This window comes from Cyprinus carpio, unplaced genomic scaffold, assembly GCF_018340385.1.
Source record: "Cyprinus carpio isolate SPL01 unplaced genomic scaffold, ASM1834038v1 S000006481, whole genome shotgun sequence".
Lineage (NCBI taxonomy): Eukaryota > Metazoa > Chordata > Actinopteri > Cypriniformes > Cyprinidae > Cyprinus > Cyprinus carpio.
The window spans coordinates 252602-269200 of NW_024879156.1; the positions used below are offsets into that span (position 1 = coordinate 252602).

The following is a 16599-nucleotide window of genomic DNA, read 5'->3' on the forward strand; positions in this document are numbered from 1 at the left end:
TCCTCTAGGGGCAAATGTCCATCTAAAATTATTATTTCATTATTTAAGACAGAAAGTCAATGTCACTCTTCAGTTTTGTTATAAGTAGACAACACTTTTGATGGCTTTTGTCTCCCTCAAGGGTCACTCTCAAAAGACTTGAACTGACATCAAAGGCAATCATGATGTGCTTCAAAACAGCTAAGGCCAAAATGAATGTTCACATCAAAAATAGTGAAAATAATATGTCACTGAAGGCTTTTCGGTACAGCAAATTTATCACAGGAATCGAGTGTTCTTAAAGGGATAGTTCACTCAAAAATTATTGATTTACTCACCCTTCCAAACCTGCAAACAATATAGAATGAATGCCTTGAGTTTTTAAATGGTTAATATATATAAAACATATTAAGGACACATTTTAAAAACCTTTTAAAATTTTATTTTTATTTTATTTTATTTTATTTTATTTTATTTTATTTTATTTTTGTCTTTTATCTCATTTTATTTTATTTTATTTTATTTGTTTGTTTTTTTGTTTTTTATACTGTGAAACAACAACTACCATCAACTGTTTGGTTACCAACATTATTATTATTATAACAATAATAAAAAATTATTAATATAAATAAAAATATATACAAATATTATAACATTAATAATATTATTTATTATTTTATTATTATATTTATTTATTTATTTATTTAGAATATCATATTTTATAAATTAGGCCTTATGATAAACTACACAACGGAGGTCATATTTATGGAGGGAAAAAAAATCTTAGTTTTGTACAGAGGCCCAAATCGAGAAAATTATGTAATTTGATGAAATTGTTTATATTTATATGGCCATGGATAGATTACGATCTGATAGTTTATAATGTAAATTAATGACATCTTATAATTATGCTCAAATGTCTTCTTTACTGGCTAAAGCTATCAATCAGACAACAGAAAGCATGTAGTATATTTTTGTTATAATAACATAAGTATATATGTTTTGATCATTTTGGTTATTTAGAGGCCTTAGACATTTGCACATCATATATAATACAGTAGGGTATCTCTTTTATAATATGTATCAACCAATAAACACGCCTGATATCCTCTTACCTGCATGCCCAATTAGCCAGAGTAAATGCTTTACACGTATCCTGCTGGTAACCGGGCAGCACACAGCACCTATCAGTTTGTCCATGGTTGCGTCGGTGTGTCCCACGGGCTCAGGAATAACGGTTGGTGTTGTTCCGCCAGAGAACAACCTGGCACAGGTGTGTGTGGTCGAAAAAGGCAGATGGGGGAAGGGCAGCACCTGCACCCACCGCTGGGATGCCGCTCTGCCCAGCTGTGCTCCTGTGGGCCAGACACTGTACTTCAGAGCAGACACGCGCCCACACACAACAGCAGCGCCCCGGTGACACTCCAGCTGAGTCAGGCCTGTTTTCTTTTGCTCCACTGACCTGTGTTGTTGAATATAGCTGCGCCAGCACGGACTAAATTAGTGTTACATGAGTGTAATAGGACAGAGAAAACATATATGTAGAATAGCTGGCTCTCAAATGCATGACTTGCACTGGGTTCCTCTTTTTCTCTCTCTCCTCTGTCTTTATCTGCTCCTTGTGGACACTGAATCGCTGATGTGTGCTGCTTAGCTTCTGCGCTTGCCACTGTCCGGTCTTCGTAAAAGCGCAACAATTAGGTCTCTTTTCTTTTTTTTAGTCTCCTGGGAGACCCATAAAGCTGATTTTCTTGTATATCGTCGTTGTTCTCAGTGCTTCACATGGGCAATGCAAAATTAGGCACAGCATGAGATGCATATGAGGGACATCTACTGCATCTAATCATGCTATTTCACATTAAAACATGCTAAAATATTTTCTTTAATGGAAACTTTCAGGTCTGCAGCGTAAATGATTTTGCCTGCTTTAATTGTTCATTATGTATTCATTTGTGTTTTACTTTTTTTAGAAAATAATTTATGGCTGTCACAGAAATCCAAAACTTCATTTCAGTTTTAATTACCTAGATGAAGCTCTTAGATCTGTAGACTAATATTAATCGTGTTGTCTCCAAATTGTATTATTTGACTTTTGCACATTAATATTTTGTACTTAAAATAAAATTTGAAGTAGGCAACGAGTTAATTAAAATAAAAAGAAAAAAGGTATTATGGTATTTGTGCATAATCTTTGTGTTTGTTATTGATATCCCAGTTTAAATGCCATTATGTGGAGTTATTTTTGTTTTAATTGTTCTTTCATTGTTCTAATTAGTCCTCAGTTGAGAAGATAAAAAGATATACCTCTCATTAGTTGACATGCAGTTCTTGCTTTTCACAAATTCACATCTTTTGATGATGCTGAGTTTATACACTTGCAATTATTTCCGATGCTCCTACCTGAACACTCAGATAATAGCAGAAGCAAATTTTCACATATTGGTTAAAATTACTGAACATTTATGCTGAAAAATGAATGTTTGCTTATTAGTTTCTGTAATTACCTTTGTCTTTTTGCAGACTTGCCATTGGTGAATCTCTCTGTGGAGCCTCAACCAGTCCTGGAGGGAAACCTGGTGAAGTTTCATTGCTCAGCCAAAGCGAATCCACCAGTCACCCAATACAAGTAAGACACCAAACGCAATTGAAAGAAAAAAAGCCAAATGATCCAATGCTGGTGGTCTTTTATAATACCGCATCTACTGAGGATGATTAGACAGAACTAACTCTAATTCACACTGTTCATCTGACTGGCACATCACTGTGTGGCAAAAACTCTCCTGCATTTAGTTGCAAATATTTTTACATCCAAAAAAAAACTATCCTTGCATCCATCCGCTATCTATAACCAAACAAAAATAATGATTCGCCACACAAATCATTCAAAACAAAAAACAAATCAGTCAATCTTATATCACACACACTGATTCAATATCCAAGAATAATGTTTCCTGTCCTCTCCAAACAGAAGAGAATAAGGTTGAAATACAAGTTATTTATTTCTGTGAGATGTAGCCTCGGCCTTGCGGAGGGCCAATAGCGAGGCGATTTGTTAGAACATGCTTTTCGGCGTGGGTTTTAAAACTAGGAGAAAAGTAAGAGCAGTAAAATCAATAGTGAAGGGAATTGCACAGCGGTGGATCTTGATGTACTGAGGTATGGAACGGATCTGTGATACAGTTGTAGGTGGGCAAACTGAGTTGTTTCTAGCTTTTGAAATGACAGATACCGGAATCAGACAAGCCTTTGTTTGATTTCCCATCAGGCCTTAGCTGAATGAAGACATATTGGCTTTTTTTTTTTTTTTTTTTTTTTTTTTTTTTTTAGTTTTTACGCACCTGAGCATCAGATATGAAGAGTGATTTACAAAGAAATAATGGCATAACAGCATGCTGAGTTTAAGGCAAGAAACATTTACAGACTGTGTTGACTCCTTGTTACCTTGTTCCTTCCACCTTCATATTATTGTCTCTTAATGGATATACAATATGACATACAGCTTCCAGAATCATTATTATAATGGACAGGAGCAATAACATGCTCTCAAGCTGTAGCTGTACTTTATTTAGTATACGGTTTATTAATCTTTGCATATTTTTCAAGTACTGAAAATGTTTTTTTCAGAACCTATTATATCTCACTTTAGTAGTCACTGTGCTACCGTTTCTAGCTATGCAGTTGTCCATGGACATTTTGTATTTATTGTTTTTAAACAATGTCCTTTGTATGATGTATTTGTTTAGTTCCTTTATTTGTGTGAGGTCTGTGGCATTGAATGTTATTATACTATATCTGTAGGAGCAATATTCATCTTGACTTCAACTTGAGAAAACAAAAGAAGCGAGCGGGTGAGGGTGAGCGGCTGCGGAGCTGTAAAACCCCCACCAGGCAGAGAACATTATTTTATTTAAATATTTTAGTTGTTTACTTATTTTTCTTCAGTAGGCAGTGATTTTGTCTGGTTTGATGTCAGGTGTTTTAATGTGATAAATGCATGTTTTCACAATGTTAACTTTAAGTAAACATTCTTAGGGCATCCTTATAGAAACTGCCAAGGTTAATAATAATAATAATAATAATAATAATAATAAAGTAATTGTGATTTATCAATTCAGATTTTTTTTTTTTCCCGTGTGCACAGTTTTATATCTCAGTTTATAAGGGTGTGGAGTTTATATATCTTTTTGTGGATTATGTATTATCCAAAAAAAAAAGATAACTGCTACTTTTTATCAGTTGTGAGGTATTCAGCCGGGCAAACGTATAATTATATATATATATATATATGCTATATATATATATATATATATATATATATATATATATATATATATATATATATAATGATTATTGATAGATTAATAGATTATTGATGAAACATAAAAGTGCATGAAAATATTCTTCATGTGTGCAGTATTTGCACATATTTAGAGTGTGTAAGCTGTGCTTAGCGATGAAGTTGTGTGATTTTGCCTGGAGCGTGTCTGGGCGTCAGTGTTTTCTCTCTTTTTGCTTTTGATTGTGAAAATAATACACGTGCAAACTGAATGTAATGTTTAAAGACACTTAATTGCATACTGTTTACAGTTAAATGAAAGTGTATTACAGTTTAAATAAACATTTAATGCAATTAGTTGAACTTAAGGGTGCTTTTGACCCACTTAACTCTAGGTCTTGAGTATATATTCATATGTAATTTAATAATTACTTGTATTGTCTTTAAAATATGGTTAAAGGTACTGATGAATGTACTGAGAAGCATTTATGATAAGCTAAAATATACTTTACCATCCTTTTTTTTTTTTTTTTAATTTAAACTTATATATCATGTAGTTAAATATATTTGCAATTCAAAATGGCCAGTAAAGGAGGGAGGAAGCTATACTGTGCAAATTGCATTTAGCACAGATTTGTATTTATTTTTATTTAACAGGACATATATTTTACAGAATTTGCACAATTAATTTAGTGAATTGGATGCTAAAACATCACTGACAGTGATATCCATATATGTATCATTTGCAAATAGTTAGTGTGTGAGCAGAACGATTAATGAATTTGCATGTTTTTGCCCGAAGTGTCAGTGTTTTCACTCACTCCATCAAAAGCATAACACGTTAACGGCCCATGAATTCACCACATTAGACTATTAGCAGTCAGATTTTGTGAAATATTATTAGAAAGAAAATGAATTCCTAAATGTTCTCCGTCTCAGGACAGTGCACTGAGTTCCTCTTTCTTTTCCTTGTCTGCGGGCAACTGCTGCCATTGATCTGAGGGAATTTAGTGGCATCTCACTTGTGAATTTAATAAATGTCTTGATTGACACTTTCCATGATGACTTTCTCCGGTCCGTGGGAGAGCAATAAAAATATCAGCGCTAGAGTTTGAATTAATGATAGCCTTCCAAAGAGGATTCATAGGCCATGCTGCATTGAAATGTCCCTGACATTAACATTGGGTAATTTTGTCGCCCATTGACTGAGGAAATAAAAAAGTAGAAATGCTATTATTGTGGTGTCGGCATAATGTGATGTGTTGAGGAGTGGTAAGTACCTAGATTCATGTGCATTGAGACGGATCATTACCGGTCGAGTTCATTTTATGAAATGGGATTCAGGAAAGATATAGATTCAATTGCTCCCAAAATAGTGTCTTAAGAGTGCATGTGCTTGGGTATTATGGTGTTTCTATATACTAAAACTATGTGGTGATAATGAAGTATATATCATTACTTTCCCTCTTTTTTTTTTTTGTAATATTAATGTTTAATTGCTATTCATTTCTTTAAATATTTTTTTTTTAATAAACATTTTTCTTATTTATTAATCACATTTTTACTTTTACATTTTAAATATGTTGTTTATGTATTATTATTTTATGAATAATATAATTTATTTAAATTACATTATTATTTTTGCTTTATTATTATTTTTATCAACATCTTTATATGTAATAATAATAATAATAATAATAATAATAATAATAATAATAATAATATATTTAACTTTTATTTGTTATGTTTTATTGGTTTAATTGATTTATTTATTTATTGATGTGTTTGTAATTAAATTGATTTCTATTTTTATACTGCATTTAGATACAGTATATAGTTTTCTTCAAGATTTTACTATCCCTGTTCTGCAATATGTTTGACAAACTTATCAATCAATCAATCAATCAATCAATCAATCAATGAATCAATCAATTAGTCAGTCATAGGAACTGAGACTAATCTTTACCAGATCATTACCGTCTGGTTTAAAAAAAAAAGTATATAAAGTTTTATTTATAATTTATTTAATTAATTTACATTGTACTATTATCACTACAGTATATATATATATATATATATATATATATATATATATATATATATATATATCTATATATATATATACATTTATTTATTTATCTATTTTTTTTTTATTTTTTTTTCTGGTCTGCAATATGTTTGACAAACAATAAATACAAATGTTTTTGGATTAATCTAACAAACAACCAGATTTACTCTCCTATCATCATAATAACAATGATGTTTGAGGTGGTGTGCTTGTTAGTTGTGGCTGTTTCGGGAATAGTTCAGCCATGGCGTGTGTCTCTGCAGTGATGTCTTTGACAAAGCTGATGAAGAGGTTTTCATGGTGGGCTGCTCTCTTCGCTCATCATCTCTTCGCATTTGATGTGCACACACAGATACAGGCCCCCCGTTGTTTGTTTTCCATGACCATGTTCCCCAGCATCTCTGAGAAGCAGCCAGACATGATTCATCAACCAGGGAACAGCACATGGTTAACTCACCAACAGCAACAGATGTAGCCGATATTTCAAAACAGAAAATTAAACTCTGGGCATCTGTCCTGCTGGCTGCTAGATTGGCCAACATGAGTCCATCTCATGGTGCTATCATAATGGAGTGAACAGCAGCTTTATTGAAACCTAGAAAGTGTGTGTGGCATTATCCCAGGCTGGGAGAGAAGGATGGAGAAGACAGCCTCATCATCTCCAGCACATGCCCCATGAAATACAAAATAAAAATGAAAATTCAAATATCACAAAAAAAAAAAAAAAATAAAAATAAATAAAATAATAATAATAATTAATCTATCAAAATCCAGTGTTTGTTGCTGCTGACCACAGACAATTATCATACACTTGTGGAAAAAAGAAGGTATAAATAAAAGACCACTTAAGTGACTTAAAGAGACACTTTCATGACTCATGAATCTTTATAGAATTACACTTATTTTGATATGTTGACTAAATATACTAAATTTAAATATACTAAATTACAATTTCATGATTACACAAATAATTACATTACACACACACACACACACACACACACATATATATGTGTATATATATATATATATATATATATATATATATATATAGTTTTTACTACATTTTAATTTAATTGCAAATGAAACTTATTTTAAAGTACCTTATTTTTAAAGTATTTTAAAGTTGTTTTCTTGTTTTTTCTTTCTTTTTTTTTTTTTTTTTCAGGGTTTGCCTCTCCTGCCAATCCAAAAATCATTATTTTATTGTTGTTGTTGTTGTTATTTTTTTATTGAGGGAAAAAGGAGCAAAAAAACTACTGTACCCTTCTAATCCAGAATAATAAACAGTCCAAGAGTTTACAAAAGTTTACACAGATAGTGTGCTGGGTATCCATTGGGGGGTCATGTTTGTTCTGTTTAGAAGACCCTGGCTGAAGCCCAATAGATCCGCTGTGCTCACGGATGTTTTGGCTCTTTGGATGTGCAGCACTGAATCCTTCAGCTCTGGCAAAGCTAACCCACCATTTGGGCCATTTCTGCCGGCCAAACCTCCCAGTCTGCCACCCCATGGGCTTAAAACCAACACGCAGTCCAGCTTTGCTCTGTATTGCCATAGTTTTGTGCTGTCAGAATACTAGTTGGAATTATAAGCAGAGCTCTCAGTTGATAATAATGATTGAATTAAAAACACTGTTTGTTTTGAATTTAATTAATCACAATAAACTGCATATATTAGTACTTTCAGAAAAAGCTCCCAAGTGATTTAAAGACATTATATTATATTATTGTGGAAGAGGAATAAACACATATTATAAAATCTAGCTGTAGAAGTTACACTGGGCCTAGCTATTTTACCAAAAGTACAATTTAGTATAATTTTAAAAGAACACTTATTAAAGAAATAATATACTTAAGTGCAAACTGAATATGTTTTCAGAACACTTAACTGCATATCATTTACAATTAAAGTTAAAACTGATGTGAAATTCAATTACTTATGAGTGTTAGGAGTTGGGAGTTTTTGAACCACTTTTTCAAAAGTTGATTTAAGTATATCTTAAATAATTGCATACTTCTACCTTACTTGAAATATGGTTAGTGTTTAATTTAGTACATTGAAATTATATAAACTTTAAAGGTAATATGAAAAAACACACTACAGTTAAAATTATGATCAATTACTTTACATGTGCTTTGTAGTAGGTTAGTCGTAGCCTAGTGGTTAAAGAGTGTGACTCCTAACCCTAGGGTTGTGGGTTCGAGTCTCGGGCCGGCAATACCACGACTGAGGTGCCCTTGAGCAAGGCACTGAACCCCCAACTGCTCCCCGGGCACCGCAGCATAAATGGCTGTCCACTGCTCCGGGTGTGTGTTCACGGTGTGTGTGTGTGTGTTCACTGCTGTGTGTGTGCACTTTGGATGGGTTAAATGCAGAGCACGAATTCTGAGTATGGGTCACCATACTTGGCTGTATGTCACATCACTTTCACTAAAGCATGAAGATTATTAAAATACTATGATTACTTTGTACTTTAAGTAAAACTTTTAATTTGGCATTATTACAAAGTGAACATTTTAAAAGTGTACTTAATTGTGTTAAGAACACATAAAGCTGTTTTCTCTTTAAGTTCACTTAAGTAGCCTTTTATTTTGCTAATATTTTAAACATTATCTGCATTTTTTTTTTGTATCATTTTAATATCATTCTGTCCTGCCTGTGCTTTAAAGTGCAAAGCCTGAGATTCACAAAAACATGGAAATGTTACTTGTAGCATGCAATGTTTCAAATATAGAATTAGATTAGATTTATTTATTTATTTATTCCTTCATTCATGGGAAAATAATCATTAACTAACATGACAGGCAGTTAAAAACAATCCACACACAAGCTTGAATATAAACTGCATTAAAGTGGCAAATCTCTGGTAAAGCCTGAGGAAGATTTAAGAGGCTTGTAAGGGTGGCGCTCCATAGTAGTTACTTTCCCCTGTATTGACTTAAGAAAACAAAATATAAATTTATAGGAAAGATGTGGCGCTTGTCGTAAGGAACCACAGCTGAGATTGCTAATAACACAAAATATATGAATGCAAGTTTAAAGTGAAAGATGTGCAAAGCTAACGCACAAATATAAGCTAGTTACTTAAAAGAACAAGATAATCATCCTCCTAGGCTCTTGTAATAAACAGTCTGTTTAAAGCTGAATGAAATTATGGCGTAGTCAATATTCTGAGTTGATTACAAAGCAGCTGTTTCAAAAAAAGCTGCTTTCATGTGTAATTTATGGTACCACAAGAAAGAAAAAAAAATCTTGTATAGATGTATAGCAGGCGACTGCTGCTGTAATTGCCCATAAATATAAAGTTTCACAGCGTTGCATATTCACCTCCCTCAGAGCGATTATGTTGAGGACAGAGGCGACACGCGCAGCCGTCTGCCCTGATTTAAATATTTTTGGAAGCACAGGTGTGGCTGCACAGATTTAGCAGACTGTGTTCTAAGCTGCTTATGTTAACTCCGTGAAACAGTGCTTCTCAAACACACTAGCTAGGCCAATTACAACTGCTGTCCCTCCTTATTTTAATTTAGTCAAGAGGGAGACTGTTATCATTTAAATGGCACTCTATCGGGGCCCGCAGATGGTATGAGTTAGTTGCAGAGTTAATGAATTACGTACTCATTCCCACAGAGCAGGTGAATAGTGAAGTTTTGGCAGCGTTCTATCAGTGCCAGCTGCTGGCTTTGTAAATCAATGCTTCTTGACAGCGAGGAGTTAACTGGCGTTGAAATATTTATCCTAGTGTCAGACTGTGACACCCATCCACCATTGGCTTTGGCTTGTACAAATGTGTCCCGTCATAGACACCAACAGAGAACTACAAAGTAGTAAGTGACACAACTTTGTGGCATTACCTTGTCAGCGTGGGAGAGAAAAATAATAATAAAATAAAACATTTGTTGGAAGATGCCTTTATCTTATAGAAATGATTGGTTCCTTGTGGGAAGTGCTGTGAATTTATTAACATCTGATGTCTTTGCTACAGTTTACGGGGTTTGTGTCATTTGGCCATGTGGAGAAGAAATGGTGCCTATTTGTCAATTCAGGATCTGTTTTTACCAGTCTGGCTCCATTCAGTGTTGTTAACTTGATATCCAGGCAAGAAACGTGCTGAAGCAAGCAGAGATATCTCACTTCACTGATTTGTCATATAACAGTGTTGTAATTTCCTCAAACAAAGCGGCATTGGTGACACTGGCTCCCTAACCACCTACAGACAGGCAGCTATCATGCCTCGTTGATGACTATGATAGAAGCAGATGGATTAGACACCAGGTCTTCCTCCCATCACCATGGTAACCTCCAAATTGGGTTCCACTTTCCTGTGATAGCGTACGTCAGGCAGGAACTCATAATGATGGCTTTCTGTTCCATTACTGAAAAAGTTCATGTATTTCACGACTTGTGGACCTGATACCACTTTTACAAATGAGCTTAAGGATATATATCACATTATCTTAGAGAGACCCACTCGATGTGAAAACTAGATCTCAGACTGATAGCAAGGCTTTAAATTCATAAATGAAGACTAAGGGAAGATAAGACAGGGAAGTTTGATGTCATGACTCAAATCAAAATGATTTTACCAAAGTAGGACGTATTCAAAGATATATATATATTTTTTTTTTACTGGTCCTAGAACATAATTCTAACCTGGTTCACCCTTAACCATGAACTACATATAAAATTAGGGAGAAAATGATAAATTGACAAGAATGTTGACCAATACTATCTATGACTTTAAGATTAACTATTAAATCTGACTAGTTAACAGAACGTTTGTTCTAGGACCAATAAGAACACGGTTGCTCCTGGAGGAACACTTTCCTGTAGAGTTTAGCTCTGACCTGCCCTAAAACACTTACAGTTTTAAGTCATCCTGAGACCTTGATTACCTGGTTCAGGCGTGTTTAGGACTGGAGCTAAACTCGGCAGGATAGTGGATCTACAGGAGCAGGATGTTCATCAGAGAGCACTAAAAAGAGCAAAAAATGTACCTTTAGCTATAACAGCTTGTCACTGGAGCAGTACCCTTAAAAGGACAACTTTTCACATCCCCACCTAAAAGGTGAATAGTAATACCTTAAGGGGAACACGTTGCTAAAATAAGGTACTGGTATAAACCTTTTAGGAGTAAATAAGTGTCCATTTGAGGGTACTGCCCCAGTGACAACCTACTACATGTTTTCGAGTGTAAAGGAATTATAACAATATATAATGCAATATGTTTTGTCAATGCTATAGGAAGCCATTCATTTCACTAGCTTTTGTGTGATTTGTCACTGACTTTTGTTTAGTGCTATTAATTGTTTGGTACCTCATCTTCTTTGTCTGCTTAGAGTGGGCTTCAAAACTCGATATCATATCTATCTACTGTTTATAGGTGGGCCAAAGGAGGAAGCATGATAAAGGAAGTGTCTGGAGACACTTATGAGGTCATAGTGGATCACTCGTTCTTCACAGAGCCAGTTTCCTGTGAGGTCACCAACCCACTTGGGAGCACAAACATCAGTCGGAACGTGGATGTCTACTGTGAGTAATATCATTTATTATTATTATTTTTTTATCAGAGTTGTCCAAACCTTCATGGGGGACCATGCTACAACCTGCTCATGCACACTTCTGGCAGTTCTAAAAACCTTCAGGTGTGCTAAATTATAGTTGAGTAAAGCTCTCCAAGAAAAGGCTTGTTCGAGATGCATCGGCACTGCGCAGACATCAAAGCCATCAGCGTATGACATCGAAGTACCGCGAGAGCGATTCAAATCCTTAAAGAGTCATCTGCACTCCAATCACTCTCGCTGTACTTTGATGTCATACGCCGATCAGTCTGCGCAGCGCCGATGCATCTCAAACAAGCCTATTACGACCCACCTTAAGCAGGACTGGAAACTTCTGGTTCAGAATCTTTGAATAAATATTAGGAGAGAGACATATAATCCTCAGCTGCCATCAGTCTCATATTAAAACAAACTCACAAGCACTAGGTTAAAATGTGACTTCTCTGAATAGATCTTATAACCTGGTTCATTTTCTCCAGTTGGACCTCGGATGGCTGCGGAGCCCCAGTCTTTACAGGTCGACCTAGGATCCGATGCTGTGTTTAACTGTGCCTGGACTGGAAACCCTTCTTTAACTATTGTATGGATGAAAAGGGGCTCTGGGGTGGTAAGTTGCTAGACATTGTTATTGGACATTGCTTTTAGTAAAAACATAGATCTCTTACACCAACCATTCCCTTTTTCAATACAGCTACCCTAATAGAACGATGATATTCAGATATCTTGTCTTTGTAAAGAAGAGATCAAGCAGAAAGGAAAATAAATAAATACATTTTATTTGATTTTAATATGCTATTCTTTGTATGAAACATTTCATCTATTAATACATTGGCTTCTATTTCTGAACAATTCAGGAACAGAATCAGAAGTTTTCTAAAAAGACATTCTTATTTCAAGGACAGGATGGCACATAGTATTTACATTTAGTGCTGTGCTCCAATGGCAAACATCAGGGTTTTTCAGACTCCCTGCAATTCTATTACTCACAGATGGATAGTGGCTCAGTTTGGGGTATGTGCGTATTCTGGCACAGAAATGAGGGAAATTGTGCCCCAGTGAAACCAACTGGTCTCATTTCTCCCCCGGTAGACTGTCACCTACCATCTTACACGTTCACATGGTTTTTCTCATCTGACTCAAATTAGATTTTAATAATTGAGAAGAAGGCCCTTTTTCAAGCTTAGCTGCCCATCCATGAGTGCTGATTCATTTTGACTCTGGCCAGCTGCTTTTGCACTCCTTTTAAATGTTTTGATCTTTGACCTTTGGCTACAGGTGCTAAGCAATGAAAACAACCTGACACTGAAATCTGTCAGGCAAGAGGATGCTGGGAAGTACGTGTGCCGTGCGGTGGTGCCTCGTGTTGGAGCGGCTGAGAAGGAAGTCTCTCTCACCGTGAATGGTATGTTTGAGGCTTTTCTACCAGGTTTGTGGCTAAAGAAGTGTGTTTGTTGGGTACAAATGTCCCCATTTGGAACATATGTAAATAAAAAGGGTGCAAGCAATTGGAAATCCAGCTGACAAAATTAAACCTATTTTGGCATTCATGTTGACTCTAAGACAGAAGTTTGATGTTTACTCTCCAGTCTGCTGTTTCTGTGGGCTAATGCTGATTATATTCAGTAAGAATTGCATGAGGAGCTGTTTCTTAGGCTGTGACAGGCTAATGAACACAGGAGAATAGCGAGAGACTGGCTACTCTCGGATAAATGACTTCATTACAGCCACTTGATATTCAGGCGGCATGCATTAGCCACACGGCAGCTTTCATTCGCAAAATCCAACACGTTTTTAAAAAGCTCCTTTCCTTTCCGAAGCTATTTGCCATGGGCCACAGCTTTGACGTGAGTGGAAAATAGGAGAAGTTCAGCCAAAGTGACAATTGTGTCTGCATTGAATTATTCTTCAGCAAGTTTAGATTCACTAATGCAGTTTGGTGCTGGGAAATGAAAGAAAATCAATAAAGAACTGTTATGACTGATAGTATTAATATGCAAAGTCAGACATTCATTCAAGGCCTGCAGAGAACTCAGGAACTACAAAAATTACAGATGACATCCACTTCCATCAAGTACATTCTGTTCTTTATGAGGACAGTAAAGGTACCTCTGCTTTGCAATCATTTTTGACTGCTAGACAGTTCAGGATTGCTTGGAATCCCAAATAAATACAGTCTTGTTGTTTGTTTTTTTGGTATTAGAAAAATTTATGGAGGTTTATGAAAAGATCCAACACTATACCATCATGTCTCTCAGTATTAACCCCCTTTAGCCCATTGGCCCATTGCTGAAGGCTCTGCCACGATTATACCATCTGTAAACACACACACACACACACACACACACACACACACACACACACACACACAAATATATATATATATATATATATATATATATATATATATTTTAATTTTTTTTTTGGGGGGGGGGTAGTGGTAACTTTAGTGTTCTAAAACAACAGGTATATAAGTAGACAACCTTAAGAAGGGCTTTTGACAGTATACTGGATAATATGTCAGGTTATGGTATTTAATTCACACATTTTTAACGGTGATTTAAATAAACCTATAAATGCAGCATAAACAAGTGATCTTGAAAATTCACACCCCAAATCTGGCACCATTCTAGTATATAATGTCACTTATTACATTCAAATCAATCCCCAACAGACCTTTTTTTTTTTTTTCTCACGGAAATCCATTACATTACAAAAGTTGCAAATGGGGTTACACATTCTACCAGAATGTACAAATAATTATGCAAATAATTCTGGGAGAAAAAAAAAAAAACAATACAATATAATACAATAATGTGTTTGTTGAGTGTGTATTTGGAGTATCTAAGATTTATTACTCTGAACTGATATTATTTTTTTAATTACCATGTACCTTATTTATTGTTATTGGATCATTTAAAAACCGCTTGACCTGGATCTGTCTTTTAGGTATCAAAGAGTACCCCTTTTGATTATTTTCAGTAAGTGAACCCTTCTGCTCTAAAAGCCACAAGAGGATGGCAAGCTGTGTTCTACCTCATTTCTGGAAGTGAACACAAGAGTGCTGCGTGTTAGATTCAAGCACCTAGCGTAGCCTTTGATGTGGCAACATGTGGTGCAGGCTCTCTTGTAGCACACGGCTGATTGTTTCAAGTTCTGGTGCATTTGGGAGATGAAGCCGATCATCATCTTGCTCATCAACGTGCTCTCCTAACGAGCGACTGAAATTCAGAAGCATTGGTGTGAAGAATGACTGATGACCAGAGCTTTGTGTTTCAAAGGCTTGATCAGTAAGAGGACAATGGAGAAAGCAAGTGAGAAGGATGAGCTAGAGCTCAAAAAAGTATTGATAATTCACCTACAGTACGTTCGCTTGCTCCTCACTGAGTCACATAAAACCTAATTTATGCTAACAATTAAATGCACTCGTTTGGCATATGTCAATATCTGTTTCCTCCCAGTTGCTTGCCACTAGAACCCAGAGCTCCAACTGAGACTCAGAATATAGACATGAGAGTCCCAGCGTTCTCTCAGGCCCAATGGCTAGCAGGGGACACCGTTATACCACCATAGCAAAATGTCTTCTGGCCCAGATCCGGGCCACACAATCACTTTTCCCTCGGCCCAAGTGCCGCAAAGAATGACGGCCCTGAAGTGGCCCAGAACTGGATTACAGACAAGGGCCACACATGGGCCATAACCGGCCAAAAACTCAGCCAGTTAATCACCCTGAACTGTCCCTGAACTGGGCCAAAACAGGTTTTTATTATTGGTGCCAATTCTCAGCCTTAAGTAAACCAGAATCTCCAAATCTGAGCCACACCTGAGCCTTATATAGCCCAGACCCAACCCAGACAGCAAGCAGTTTGTTGGATTTCATGCGGGGCCAGATGTGGGCCGGATCTGGACCAACACTATATTGCTGTCTGGGAATACAGAATCTTAATATTTCAGATTATTGCCTTGTATATTACTATAATCACAATTATTAATTTTGTGACATGCTTTGGTAAACCAGACAGCAACATAGTGTTGGCCCAGATCCGGCCCACATCTATACATTACTGTACACACAAACTATGCCAATAAAGTACATTAAACTGAATAGAAAATCAGACTTAAAACTCACACATCATGTAACTGTGCAATTAAAAAAAATAAATAAATAAAAAAAAACTTTTGCATTGATTTTTCTATTTATTTTTATAAAGAACAAATCAACTTATAAAGAGTGAGTATATAAAGAATGCATTCTACTGTATAAGAGAAACGTAACAGATAGACACATGTACATTAATCATAATAATTTATTACAGGTGTGTCAAAGAGCAGTACCACAGTAGTCCAAATGACGATACATTGCAGTTGCAGTCCTCTCTGGCAGAATATAATAATAGTGCGAGGAGCAGGGAAATAATCTAAATTGTTAAACGCTGAAAAATACTATCCCGATCCACTCCGTTAAGGCGCGCGTTTCTCATTCAAAACACGCATCACTGGAAACATGGCATGTCGCAATCTATGACGAAACCTGCGAGAGCCAATGAGCATTTGAAATCGCTGCCGTAAAACTTGTTGTAAAACTTATTAACGGCACATTTTTCAATTTGTTACTATAGCTACAGAGGAAGGAGATGCATATCGCCGATGAATGCGGTTTGAATTTGGATCTGTTCTGTTCCTCACACCAAGCATCACATGGATACAGAGGATTTAA

At 35.6% G+C, this 16599-nt stretch overlaps 1 protein-coding gene across 7 annotated transcripts in view; it reads left to right on the top strand.

Moving 5' to 3' along the window:
* LOC109073893 (kin of IRRE-like protein 3) overlaps nt 1–16599 on the top strand; it is a 203576-nt gene that overhangs the window by 170583 nt on the left and 16394 nt on the right. For all 7 annotated transcript variants that reach the window (XM_042754250.1, XM_042754251.1, XM_042754245.1 and 4 more), the window contains 4 exons: nt 2500–2605; nt 11708–11856; nt 12365–12492; nt 13161–13287. In XM_042754250.1, the coding sequence (XP_042610184.1) occupies nt 2500–2605; nt 11708–11856; nt 12365–12492; nt 13161–13287 (510 nt within the window). The remainder of the gene's footprint in view (nt 1–2499; nt 2606–11707; nt 11857–12364; nt 12493–13160; nt 13288–16599) is intronic.